The sequence below is a fragment of the Gobio gobio genome (genome assembly GCF_949357685.1).
Source record: "Gobio gobio genome assembly, chromosome: 2".
Lineage (NCBI taxonomy): Eukaryota > Metazoa > Chordata > Actinopteri > Cypriniformes > Gobionidae > Gobio > Gobio gobio.
Window position 1 is genome coordinate 22,660,354 of NC_137098.1, and position 13,982 is coordinate 22,674,335.

General features: G+C 39.9%; 1 protein-coding gene across 1 annotated transcript in view; it reads left to right on the forward strand.

Moving 5' to 3' along the window:
* The window catches only part of col25a1 (collagen type XXV alpha 1 chain), a gene marked incomplete at its 3' end in the record, with an annotated part of 823,527 nt that overhangs the window by 506,035 nt on the left and 303,510 nt on the right, over positions 1–13,982 (forward strand). The window contains exon 5 of the mRNA XM_079803471.1: positions 12,300–12,326. Coding sequence (XP_079659597.1) covers positions 12,300–12,326 — 27 coding nt within the window. The remainder of the gene's footprint in view (positions 1–12,299; positions 12,327–13,982) is intronic.

A 13,982-nucleotide genomic window follows, 5' to 3' on the forward strand; every position in this document is an offset into this window, starting at 1 on the left:
AATTAATTCAAATGGTATGACTATTCATGAGTCTATGAATATGATTTGCTTGTTGTACAGACAAAAATTTACGTATAACGGAACCTTTAATCATTTAAAAGTAACCTTTATCCAAATTGATTTCTTCATCAATTATCAATCTTACAAACCTTAAAGGTCCCATGGCATGGCATTTTTCGATTATTTTATAATGTTTCCTGAGGTGTACTTATATTGTTAGTATGACTTTTACATCATAAAATGTCATAATTTAGAAATAAAAGGCATTTTTTCTATACTGCTGTTTGCCCTGTGGCTGAATGCCCTGCTTCAAGAGGCGTGTCTGCTGTGAGACTTCAGTAAAAACGCCCACTGTTGTGATTGGCTGACATCTTTGCATTTTAAATGAGCGGAGGGGGCGTGGTTTAACGAGGTCTACGAGGCACGAGCAGGCACGAGCTGCTGCCAGAGAGACGGATGGACCTGAGTTCACTTCACATCAGTTCTGAGCATGTCTGAACTGTTGTAGTTACAGCATATACTTCAGGTTATTAGTCTATTTCTAGTCGGAGGTACTGTCACTCATGTCAGAAAGTTAGTAACTTTAGTAAATTATGGATCAGCGCTGACTGGAGACGCGAACTGTTTAGAACGATTCAGTCCGATTTGGTGAACTGATTCGGTTCACTAAAAAGAACTGGTTCAAAAGAAAGATCGTTCGCGATCCGGACATCACTAATGTACCAGAGACGGAGCTCAGCGATTGCTAACAAAGTTATTTATAGTAACTACTGAGTTATGAGAGCGCTGTCAGTCTGCGCGAGTTTATTGTGTTTGTATCTGAGAGTTCTGAATAAACACGAGTCCCAGTCACACCGAGTCCGTCTTCATCATTATTACCAACTTTGTAACACATGCAAAGTACCATTACAGCTGTCGAGATGAACGAGTTAAAAGTAAGTGTTGATAATAGCATTATTTTTTAAATAAAATAAAAGCGTCAGTGACGCGCGTTGAGTACACAGCGCAAACAAAGACACAACAGCAGTAATCGAATGTAATCCAGTTTATTATGGGGCTAGGCTGGCTAGCCCGGATATGCTCACGCTTACCCCCCTTCTGCTTAATCTCACGCCGCGTTTGGTGCCTCCGCTGTGGGCCAGATACAGTACTGGGGGTCGGGGATGTTGAAGGCCACCGGCCACTGCAGCCCGAGCTTCGGCGTGTGTGAGGCCGATGTTGAGCAGAAACTCATGACTGTATCGGTATGAACCGATAGACGCGACGAGGATGTACAAAAACACTGACTCACAAGTTAGAAAACACGAAAACACTGTTCTGTCTGGAGAGAGAGAAGCCGCATTGTGTGCACGAATAATAAATATTTAGCTACACATCAGAAATCACTGATCACAGATCAGAAGGAACTGAAAAAAGACTTCTGTTTTCATTTGTACATCCAAACACTGAGAAACTGCCAGCATTCACTCGTTCACAACCCATGATCTCGCGAGCGTTTGCATGGGCGTGTCAGATTCTCTGGGCGGAGGAAAGGGAGGTAACCGTTCCTGCTTGGACGTCAAACCAGGAGACTTCAGGATTGGCTCGTCTGGCCTGTCATTTTCTCAAAGGCAGAGAGAGACAGCCAGAACTCGGGTTTACACCGATCAACATTTCTATCCATGTGGGGACAATATTCAGGCTAGGGGAACTCATATTAATGTTGAAAAACCTCATAAAATGAAACTTTCATGCCATGGGACCTTTAAGAAACATTGATCTGTTTGATCAGGACAAATAATATCTCTTATGTTTGTACAATTTGTACTACTAAAGTAGTACTACAGGAAAATCAAGCTTAAATGGGTAGCTAAAATCTTACGCTTCAGTGACTTCGAGATTTGTGAGCAAAACAATACGGATTCAATTTAATGCAATCATTGGGTTTTAATAAAACAACTACAGAATACAAAGCTACGAATCACACGGGGGTAAATATGCATATATATATAGGAGAAACAAACGATATGGTACAAACAAGGAAAAATCAAACTTAACGAATAAAATCAAAGGGAAGAGAATGATGGAAAGAGAGAATCCACGAGAGAGAGAGAGAGAGAGAGAGAGAGAGAGATCGAGAAAGAGAGAGAGAGAGATCGAGAGAGAGAGAGATCAATTCACTTCACCAGAACCCTTCAGACATTTATGATTTCGTGAATCAGGATTAATTAAGACAACCTCGTACAAGCAGTTTAAAGGTGAAATATAATACTTGCATTAGGCTCTCTCGTGTACATGTCTGAGTTCGAATCGTCGTGGAAGTTCGCTAAGGAGTTGGGTATCCTTTTCTCAAGGGGAGGGGGCGAAGGCCAGGGTTGTCTTTCCTCATAGTGGCGGAGTGCAAAGAGTTAACGGTCAGTTCCGTTCTTATAGATGGAGTGGCCGAGCCCAGACAGATGGAAGGATCCAATCACATCCGTGGAGAGAGAAGGCGCGAGTGTTTCATTGTTCTCTGGACCCCCCTCCTCTTAGTTAATCAATAGGGTGGAAATTCTAAGCCTCTATTTCTTCAGAAAGCTGGTATTTCTGAAATAATGCATCTTGTTGTGATTTGTGAACAAGATTTGGCATAGTCAGGTTTTTGCGATAACAGAGAAACTAAGAACGGTCATTCTGCGACTTGCGCGTACAGATATACAAGATTATCACAGTTACTGGCATACAGGTTTTGATTTACATACAGTAAACATCCTAGTTATTCTAATACATTGTATAAAGACATGAAATCAACGGATTATATATATTTGAACATTTTTTTAGTCCACATGTTTTAAGCAACACGTATGTGTGCAAGAATTGTCTTCTTCCAGCATTCTCCGCTATGTATGTGTGTTTGCGGACGTGAAGTCATGTGCATGTCTTTAGGCTATACCACTCACTGGTCCATTCTTTTGGGCAGACATCATGGCAGACATCGTGGTTGTTAATTAACTTTGATAGCCCTATCACAAATAAAGCGTCCTTTGTTCATGGCTGATTTGATTAGTAGAGTCCCGAGTTGGTGTGTAGAGGCTCATCCGGTCATTCGGCCAAAATCTGATTGAATCGGGTCATTGTTGCTACAGTTATCCCCCCTTTTGTCAGATGATGTTCTATGGTCATTATCGGACAACCCAATGGTCGGATGGCAGGTGACTTGGGACGGTTGGGTAGCAGGTGTTTGTTATGGCTGAGGAGCCAGCTCGATGAGGTTCGCATCTGCTTCTGGCATGGTACCCTCCCTCCGGGGTTTCCATCGGAGACCTCCAGACACAGCTGTCGTGAGTTTGGCTGTAGAGGTTTTCATCTCGTTGAACTTCCTGTACAGAAGAAAGGCTATGCCCAGGGTTAGGGTATTGCCGATGATCATGGAGATACATAGCGCAGTGTCAGCGGCGGTCCAGGTTTGGACAACAGGTGAGGTATTCAGGATAGGCAATCGGGACAATGCTTGGAGGGCTGTGTCGAGGGGAGCAATGTCAATGAGCTGAGGCCCCCCTTTTTCAATCCTCTGTTCTAGTTCTGGAGCTAGGGTGAAGTCGTGGTCCTTGAAAAAGGCTGGGATTTCTAGCTCTGACTATCCACCTAGGAAAAAACTAAACAGTGAGCTATTTATTTATGCAAACAGCTTTTAAAACTTACCAGGAACTTCTGTTGGCAGTATGTTCATCTCTTCGTGTTTGCTTCGATTAAATGTAGCTTTGGCTCTGATTGGTCAAATTGAATGTACATTAACTGAAAATGAAAAAGTGTCAAATACATTTTATATCAAAAATACGACTGGCATAGAAAATAACGTTGATTAAATACAAATCTTACCTGGAGTCACAAACTAAAGAGAGATTTATAACCCTCCGATGAAAGACAAGTCGCCAAAACTGATCACGTTTCAAAATGCACATCGCAAAAAACAACAACAAAAAAAACATCGCCCAAGTAATCCATATGAATCACATGTTTTCCTCAAAGTCCTCTGAAGAGACACGATCGCTCTATATGATTTACAGTTTAAATTTAGATTTATAATCACATTCAAGCAACATATACACGCACAGCATCAGATAATCTGAGGTACGAGGAGGCCGAGCTCATTATTATCATGAGAACCAATCAGAGCCGCTCATCGGCTCTGGAACCAATCAGGAGTTTAATCATGTGTGGTTTGAATTTAAACACAAGTAAAAACAGGGATTTTTTATTAAAGATTTATGCTTTATGATCACGGTTCTCTATATAGATCAGTGTTTATGATGCATTTCAAATAATATGATGTTGAAATCCTTATGGGAATTTCAGTAGTAGCCTATTACAAACAGATCATGTAATGAACAACATGTGAATCTATGATATGAATAAGTATGCATATTGAAATGCTTAATAATAGTTTGTAAATGTTTATAATACATTATAATTTGGTACATTTTAAATGTTAAATGTTTTTTTTTTAAATATCTTTTGAAAATATAAAAAAAGATAAATGCATAAATATATTATATATATTTTGCATTATATATGTATTATATATTGCATAAATATATTGCATATATAAATACACTAAAGATATGTTTCTTAAAAGTAAAATTAAGCATATATTTATTACCAAAGTATTTCTAGTATACTTTTTTGAAATATATTAAAAGGATGCTTGTGTTTAGCATATTTCTTAAAAGTATAATTAAGCATATATTTATTACCAAAGTACTTCTAGTATACTTTTTAGAAATATATTAAAAGTACGCTTGTGTTTAGCATATTTCTTAAAAGTATAATTAAGCATATATTTATTACCAAAGTACTTCTAGTATACTTTTTAGAAATATATTAAAAGTATGCTTGTGTTTAGCATATTTTTTAAAAGTATAATTAAGTATATATTTATTACCAAAGTACTTTTAGTATACTTTTTAGAAATATATTAAAATGCAATGCAATATATTTTTAATGCACTTCAAATAAGCATGTTGGGAATACAAATGTATTATAAGCATGCTACTTGAATTCCAAGTATATTTTTAATATATTTAATAGTACGACTTTTTCACCTGGGAACACACATCCAGTGCGGCTGTTCATTATGAGGAATCAAGATCTATCATTTCCACTCATTCTTGGTCTTGATTTCCTTGTGTCAGTTGGCTTAAAACTTGACTTCAACAGTTCTTCTTATTCATTTCCTGGACAGGAGACACCACAATCGTTTTCTTGCTATCTACAACCTGCCAGTATTAACATTCACTGTGCGTTATCAACTATACAAGTGTCAGAAAATACTGTAACCATCATTAAGTGCTTGGTGAGTCAAGCTGATATTTCACGTAGCGAGAAGAGACAACTGGAAGGTATTTTATTGAACTGGCCTACTGTATGTACCGATGACCTAGGACAAACCTCTGTTATCAAACATCAGATTGTGACTACGGATTCCATCCCGGTAAGGAAAAGACCATACCCTGTACCAATCAACAAGCAAAAGTTCATTGATGAGGAGATTGAGTCGATGTTGAACAAGGGCATAATAAGGCCGTCTACTTCACCATGGGCCGCTCCTGTAGTCTTAGTACCGAAATAAGATTGGAGTGTTCGTTTTTGTGTAGATTATCGGCCCTTGAATGCCAAAACCCCATTAGACGGATTTCCAATGCCGCAGATACAAGACATCTTGGAGTCGATGTATGGAGCCTCAGTATTCAGCACCTTAGATCTTAGGAGTGGATACTGGCAAGTTATGATGGATGACTGCAGCATCCAAAAGACTGCTTTCATTACCAAAAACAACCAATATGAGTTCATTCGCCTTCCCTTTGGGCTGAAGAATGCGGGAGCTACCTTCCAAAGACTGATGAACAGAATATTGAAGGATTTGCTTGGTAAATGTTGCTTTGTGTATATTGACGACATTGTGGTGTATTCGAAAGATGTCCAACAACATATCAAGGAGCCTAAGGCAGTGTTCTGTGAGATGGAAGCAGGTGGGTTGACCTTAAACCTTAAGAAGTGTAACCCCTGTAAAAAGTCATTGTCCTTTTTAGGACATGTGATTTCTGAAGAAGGGATCAAAACAGAAGGGACCAAGGTTGAAGCCGTGAAGAACTTTCCCACACCAAGGAACCTAAAGGAAATTCAGCGCTTCCTCTGCCTTGCTGGATGGTATCATCGGTTCATTTCACGTTTTTCAGAGCTCGCTGCTCCTTTACATGCTCTCAAGCGAAAGGATATGCGGTGGAATTGGACTGATGAGTGCCAAAATGCTTTGAAGGATGCTTTGCAAGAGGCCCCAGTTCTTGTGCCACCAAATCCTAGCAGACCATTTAAAGTACAGACTGATGCAAGCAACATCGGTTTGGGGGCTGTTCTGACCCAAGAATCAGACCAAGGTGAACGTGTCATTGCCTATGCATCACGACTACTTCATGGAGCGGAGAGATCATATTCTGTATCGGAGAAGGAATGTCTTGCTGTGGTATGGGCGGTGGAAAAATGGCAGAAGTATCTGGAAGGAAGACAGTTCCAAATTCTTACAGATCATGCTGCACTTGTTTGGGTATTTAACCAACCTCGATCTACTTCAAAACTCATGAGATGGGCCATCCGGCTTCAGGGTCTTGAATTCACTGTGCAATACAGGAAAGGCCAGGACGTTTGGAATCACTGCAAGCAATGTCAGGTTTGCCAGCAGTACAAGCCGCGGATATCCAAGCTATCTGGACAACTACAGTCGACACCCATCAAGGAACCTGGATATATGTTGGGCTTGGATCTCATGGGCCCATTTCCTAAAAGCTCAAAATTGAATGAGTATCTGTTGGTTGTTGTGGATTATTGCAGTAAGTGGGTGGAAGTGTTCCCATTACGCTCAGCGAAGACTCATGTGATAGCAGACATTCTTGTCAAGGAGATTTTTACTCGCTGGGGAACTCCGACTTACCTCGTATCCGATCGTGGACCCCAATTCACGTCCCAACTACTCAATGCCACATGCAAGCAGTGGGGAGTGATTCAAAAATTTACCACAGCATATCACCCGCAAACCAACTTGACAGAGAGAGTGAACCGCACTCTCAAAACCATGATCGCCTCTTATGTCAAAGATAACCATCGGCATTGGGATAGGTGGGTTCATGAGTTTCGCTTCGCAATCAATTCAGCATGGCAAGAAAGTACTTTCCTTGACCGCTACTTGAATTCCAAGTATATTTTTAATATATTTAATAGTACGACTTTTTCACCTGGGAACACACATCCAGTGTGGCTGTTCATTATGAGGAATCAAGATCTATCATTTCCACTCATTCTTGGTCTTGATTTCCTTGTGTCAGTTGGCTTAACTTGACTTCAACAGTTCTTCTTATTCATTTCCTGGACAGGAGACACCACAATCGTTTTCTTGCTATCTACAACCTGCCAGTATTGACATTCACTGTGCGTTATCAACTATACAAGTGTCAGAAAATACCATAACCATCATTAAGGGCTTGGTGAGTCAAGCTGATATTTCACGTAGCGAGAAGAGACAACTGGAAGGTATTTTATTGAACTGGCCTACTGTTTGTACCGATGACCTAGGACAAACCTCTGTTATCAAACATCAGATTGTGACTACGGATTCCATCCCGGTAAGGAAAAGACCATACCCTGTACCAATCAACAAGCAAAAGTTAATTGATGAGGAGATTGAGTCGATGTTGAACAAGGGCATAATAAGGCCGTCTACTTCACCATGGGCAGCTCCTGTAGTCTTAGTACCGAAGAAAGATGGGAGTGTTCGTTTTTGTGTAGATTATCGGCCCTTGAATGCCAAAACTACATTAGACGGATTTCCAATGCCGCAGATACAAGACATCTTGGAGTCGATGTACGGAGCCTCAGTATTCAGCACCTTAGATCTTAGGAGTGGATACTGGCAGGTTATGATGGATGACTGCAGCATCCAAAAGACTGCTTTCATTACCAAAAACAACCAATATGAGTTCATTCGCCTTCCCTTTGGGCTGAAGAATGCGGGAGCTACCTTCCAAAGACTGATGAACAGAATATTGAAGGATTTGCTTGGTAAATGTATACACTCCAGCTGAAATTGCCATAGGACGTAAACTGAAAGGACCCATGGATCAATTTCAACATCGCCACCCAGATCCTAACCATTCTGCATACAGTGTCATCGAACGCCAACAATCCCTAATGAACAGGGTAAAAGAGAATGTAGTGAGAGCCCAGGAACGACAAAGGAAATACTACAACCAGAAAAGACGACAGGAGACTTTTGAAGAGGGAGATCTTGTCTGGGTTCGTACTCATCCGCTGTCTCGGGCAGGGGATGCGTTCATGGCAAAGTTGGCCCCTAAATGGCAAGGACCTGCAAAGGTAATCCGACAATTGAATAAAGTTAATTATGTAGTCGAAGTGTCAACTGACCCTGTGCAAAATGGAACTTATCATGTAGAGAATTTAAAAAAGTTTTACGGTTATGTCTAACCTTTCTCTAAAGGGTGGGGTATGTAACAGTTTTGAGAAGCTGTTTCATGTCATGTGATGTAATGCTCCTCCCCACCTCTTAGGGGGATCTAGGGAGGTTTCTGAAGGGCATGTTATCCTTTTAAGAGGGACAAGTAAGACTGTTTTGGAGAGGTATTGGCATGGCTTTGAGTGTTTGCTCAACTTTGTGATGCATGGGACCCTGTATTGAGGAACCTCTTTGGTTCTACAGCTCAGTGTAAGTTGTGTATATATTTTGTAACTTTGTTTGTTTTCTGCATTCAATTGCATATTTTGATTTATGTTTTGCATATTTGTTCAGAGGGTTTTCTTTTGGCCTCATTCGTCAAGCAAGGACGCTTCATCTGGACTATATGGTTTTCTTCCACACCTTGGATTATTTGGACTGTCGTTTGGTTATAGTTTGGGACACTTTATGTTGAACTTTTGTGGACTTCCATTGAACTGTCGGGATGGGGTAAGATGCACACTTCTTACCTGACTAGGTGGGAGTTGTGAGAAATGGACTTTATTTCTGAGTGAACTCTACATGTTGTGGTTGGGCTGAAATGCTCTAACAAGATGTGAATTGTGAATTTCCATTTCTATGAATGTATGTTTGGTGATATTGCTGCCGTTTGGGATATTTACTCTTTAACCCTTTAAATATATTCTTCTCTGCTCTGGGATAAACGGATCTCCCTCATGTAACAAAATGAGTGTTACAAAATTAAATGCATATATTATTATTACATTGAGACATAGCTCTTCTGTACAACATTAATCCATTAATCACAATTACTTTGTTAAACTGAACTTTTATTTTGGTATGTTTAACTGAACTTTTATTTTGACGGGTTGCCGTGTGCTTCGAGTTCCTGTGTGTGTGTTCTGATATGACGATAGATTTTGTCGAATAAAACGGTAAAATGCTCATGAAGTGACTGGAGATGCATTCGTGTCTCATATTGAGGTGGCAAAGGCTGAAAAACACTGCGTGTTTCAGTGTGTGTGAGAGAAAGAGGTAACGTTAGGCTAAATGAAGCCGCGCGTCTCCAACAGAGACAGAGAAACATGCAGGATTCATATTTTAAAAGTATTTTTGTGGCTTAATATTCACAGACACTAGTATATATCGTGATTGATTTAAGTGTACTGACCAACGTTTTATTTATTCATCAAAACATTCCCTGCCATTCTGCATTATGCAGTAAATTCCGTTTTTATGACTGTATTCTGTCTGCGTTGCCCGCATCGCGGAAATGAATCCTTATGAAAGTTTAGTCAAGAGTAGTGAGCGATTCATTTTTTTGTTTGTTGGTCTTTTGTTGTTTGATAAACATTAAAACACAGACAGCAGCGCAGCAGGAATATTACATATATTGGATTATGCAGCAGATATTACACAGCTCAGTGCCTTCACGAAGTTCATTAATAAACCATTGGTTTGTTATATCGGCCTTTCTCATGATATAGCCGATATGCCGATGGTTGTAAATTGATAAAAAATCGGCCGATAAATATCGGCGACCGATACATCGGTGCATCCCTAGTTAGATCCCATGCCAGAAATCTAACCTGAGCCGCAGGCCTCATCCTTAAAGGGTAACTAAACCCTAAACCAACTTTTTTTAGATAATGATCTGTAATACTGGGGCTTTATAAATGCTGTTCATTGATTCAAGTAAATGTTTTGACATTTGGGTATAAAGTGTTTTAATTCTATAAAATATGGTGTAAAACCGCCAAAGTGCTGCCCTCTTAAGGTTGAACGGTGGCTACTGCAGTTGAATTTTCCTATTGGACGTTGTGGTACATCGTGACGTATGGTACTTCCAACCATAGATATCCATAATAAAGGCTAGATGTCTTACGGCGGAGTCTCTAACGTCATCACCGGCGGCCATCTTGTCACAGGCAAGGCTCTGTGGCTCCTGATGTAAGACGAGTGATCTGCCAGCGATGCTTTACTAGCATCGTCGGCACTGCTGCTTTACTAGCATGGTCGACACTTAATGTTTCATTTGCCTAAATGAAAGCCATTGCTGGCTGTTATGTCGTCGTGAGTCAGACAGCTGTCAATTAATCCGCACTGCGGGTCCCACACATTCGCCCTCAGTGCCTCAGCAGGTCAGACTGGTATGCTTGTAGGATGGACATAGAGTGAAGACAAGAGCCCGCCTGACCTGCCGCCATATACGCCTTTCCCACCAGCGAAGATGTTGTAATGGCTTGGGGGACTCACAAACATAGAGCGCTTGCTAAATATCAGAATTGGACTAAGTTGCGCACATGCTTCAGGCACTAGCTGTCATGCTAAAGGCTTTTCCCTAAAGTGTTGTTATACGACACAGCGCGAGTTCCCTCAAAAGGGATCTTCCCTGCCAGCTTATTTTACCATGTTCATGAAGAGTCCAGTCCAGTGTAGCTCTTCAGACTCATCAGTTGCATCTGGTCCCTGCATCTGGGGGGGTCTAATTGTCATTTTTTTTTTCTGGTAAAATTGTGATTTAAAATTCACAAAAACTATGAAGAGGTTTGTTGTGCCTACAAGGGCTGCATTAAAAAAAAAAACAACAATAATGTAGACAGAAGTAATGACATTCCAGGAAATCCCAGCGCCAAAGCAGCTTTATAGTGATAATAGGAAATTAATGCAACAAAGATTGGTTTGGCTGTACAGCTGCTAGAAGAAAGTCATGGTCCAGCTTTAAGAGATAGTTCACCCAAAATTGAAAATTAGCCCATGATTTACTCACCCTCAAGTCATCCTAGGTGTATATGACATTCTTCTTTCAGACGAATATAATCAGAGCTATATTAAAAAAGTCCAGGCTAATCCAAGCATTATAGTTGCAGTAATAGTTGCTCTGTTTTTGAAGTCCATAAAAAATGCACCTGTCCGTCAAATAACGTGCGCCACGCGGCAAGGGGGTGTCAATAAAGGCCTTCTGAAGTGAATCGATGCGTTTGTGTAAGAAAAATATCCATATTTTTTATTAACACCCTGGAGCTGCGCGGAGCATGTTGTTTGACGGACAGATGCATTTTTTTATGGACTTCAAAAACAGAGCAACTATTACTGCTATTATAATGCTTGGATTAGCCTGGACTTTTGTAAAATAACTCAGATTTTATTCGTCTGAAAGAAGAATGTCATATACACCTAGGATGACTTGAGGGTGAGTAAATCATGGGGTAATTTTCACTTTTGGGTGAACTAACCCTTTAAGTAAGTTTTTGATTGATTCATTTCTGTTGTAAAAATCATTGGTTATCAACTTAGTTGCCGCTTACACAACACCGTTTTCAACTGAAAACTTTTAATGTGTTCTGGCAACAGTGTTTTGGTAACCTGAGAATGCAAACTTTGAAATAGGCATATGGAAAAGCACTGACCTTTTGTGGCTGGACACATTTTTACTAAGAAATGACCATGTTTCATTAGCAGGTCTGTCATATAAAAGTGCAAAGATTTCATATTCAAAGACACTTAATGTTTAATGTATTCAAAGTGGAAGATAATTTAGGTTATCATGTTGAAAGGCAGAGATAGTCCCCTTGTAAGCCTGAAATTGAGTAGAACTACTGGATTATGACTAAAGGCATATTCCCATTAATTTTGAACTCCGCATGTGTGGGAAACTGTGCATCTTTATGTTCTGTAGATGTATGTTATATGTGGGATTCATTTACGACATGCAAATCTATACAATCCATGTTGTAACACATTTGTTATTTTTCTTTTTTATGTTTCAGCTTATGGAGCAAACCTTTAATTTTTTTCTCTCTTTTATAATTCCCAATAGGGTCCACCTGGCCCAAAAGGTGACAAGGTAAGAACCCTTTCAACACTTTTTACATCAACAAATCACATTTTTCATAGCTTCACAAATATTTAACCCCTTGCCTGTCAAAATTTCACTTTAGACCACCGAGTGTTTGTATTAGCTTCCTGTTGCGATCTAATGGGGATTTCATTCATATGGTGATGTTAAAACATGTTATATACATGTTATAGAAACATTGATTAAAATTAAGATACAATTTATGCAAAACGAAATTCACTAGGCTTTCTACAAAACAAAACTTGAAGTGGTCAAAATCATTTCTGACTTTATGTTGCAGCAGGATTCATTTGACTTGCTAACAGAATAAACTTAGCCAACCTTACAATCAGCAGCTGAATCCGTTGCTCTTAGAAATGAACAGCTTTTCATGAGGTACATTTTTCCAGGATTATTCCTCAACGCTTCTCAAAACGATGTAGCTGAAGAATAGCACTACCCTTGATATGTTTATTTGAGTTGTTGTGGGCATTGACGCATGGATCACCTTAGTAGCCTATATTTTAATCTCTAAAGAATGCATGCTCCGTGGGCGTGGTCGCATTAGCGGATAATGAGACACTTGCAAACGATTGACATCTCTCTCTTTTCAAACATATTTCATAAACACAGAATATTTGTTTTCGATTCGATTTACATTATTTAAAACCTGACATTTCAAAGTTTCTTTAGACATATGTCTCATGTTTGTGAGACAAGTATTCACTAAGCTAGAGTTCCTTTTCAGAAGACTATCTGAATGAACTTCTTTGACAGATCACGCTGTTTCATGTTTGTTTTCTTTATTTTGCAAAAAGCACAACAATTCATTTTTTTTTGTGACTGTACCCAAAGAAAATAGAAACTTGACAGATTCTAATGATGTATAACACTTGCCTGAATGATAAAAAACAACATTATTTGAGTGTCTTTGGCACTGATAAGAGTGCGCGACGGCCGACTCGAGGGGGTTAAACTATTGTGGGACTATTGTCTATTGACTATTGGGACTATTGACTATTGTCATACCCAATATGTCAACCATAACGAATCCTCTGAACGCCCTGCTGTGTAAAGGGAAATGCTGGCAGTGGTCTGCAGAGTGTGATGCTGCATTCCAAAAGGCAAAAGAACAACTGGTGTCACAAAATGTTTTGACACACTATGACCCTCAGAATGCCATTCGGCTTGCATGCGACACATCACCTTATGGCATTAGTGCTGTCATTTACCAAGTTACCCAGTAGTGAATAAAGGCAAATAGCCTTCACATAGCACACACTTAGCAAGGCAGAACAGAATTATGTGCAGACTGAGCGCAAGGCTCTGGCCATAGTGTTTGGGGTCAGAAAATTCCATCAGTATCTCTAAAGACACAAGTTCACGTTTTTCACATATCACCGCCCCCACGCTACGATCTTTGGGCTGCAAAAAGGAATTCTGACTATGGCGGCAATGAGGATGCAGAGGTGGGCATTACTTTTGTCTGCGCACAACTTTGAGTACAAAAGAGCTGAACATAGCAAATGCTATGGTCTTTCCTGTCTTCCATTACAAGTAGAGCACAGCTGTTTTATCTCAGACAGATGGAGAAACTCCCTGTTATCGACGTGAGTCTGAGTGACTCAACAAGCTGTCGGCCTGACTGGTTATAGTCAACTCTCA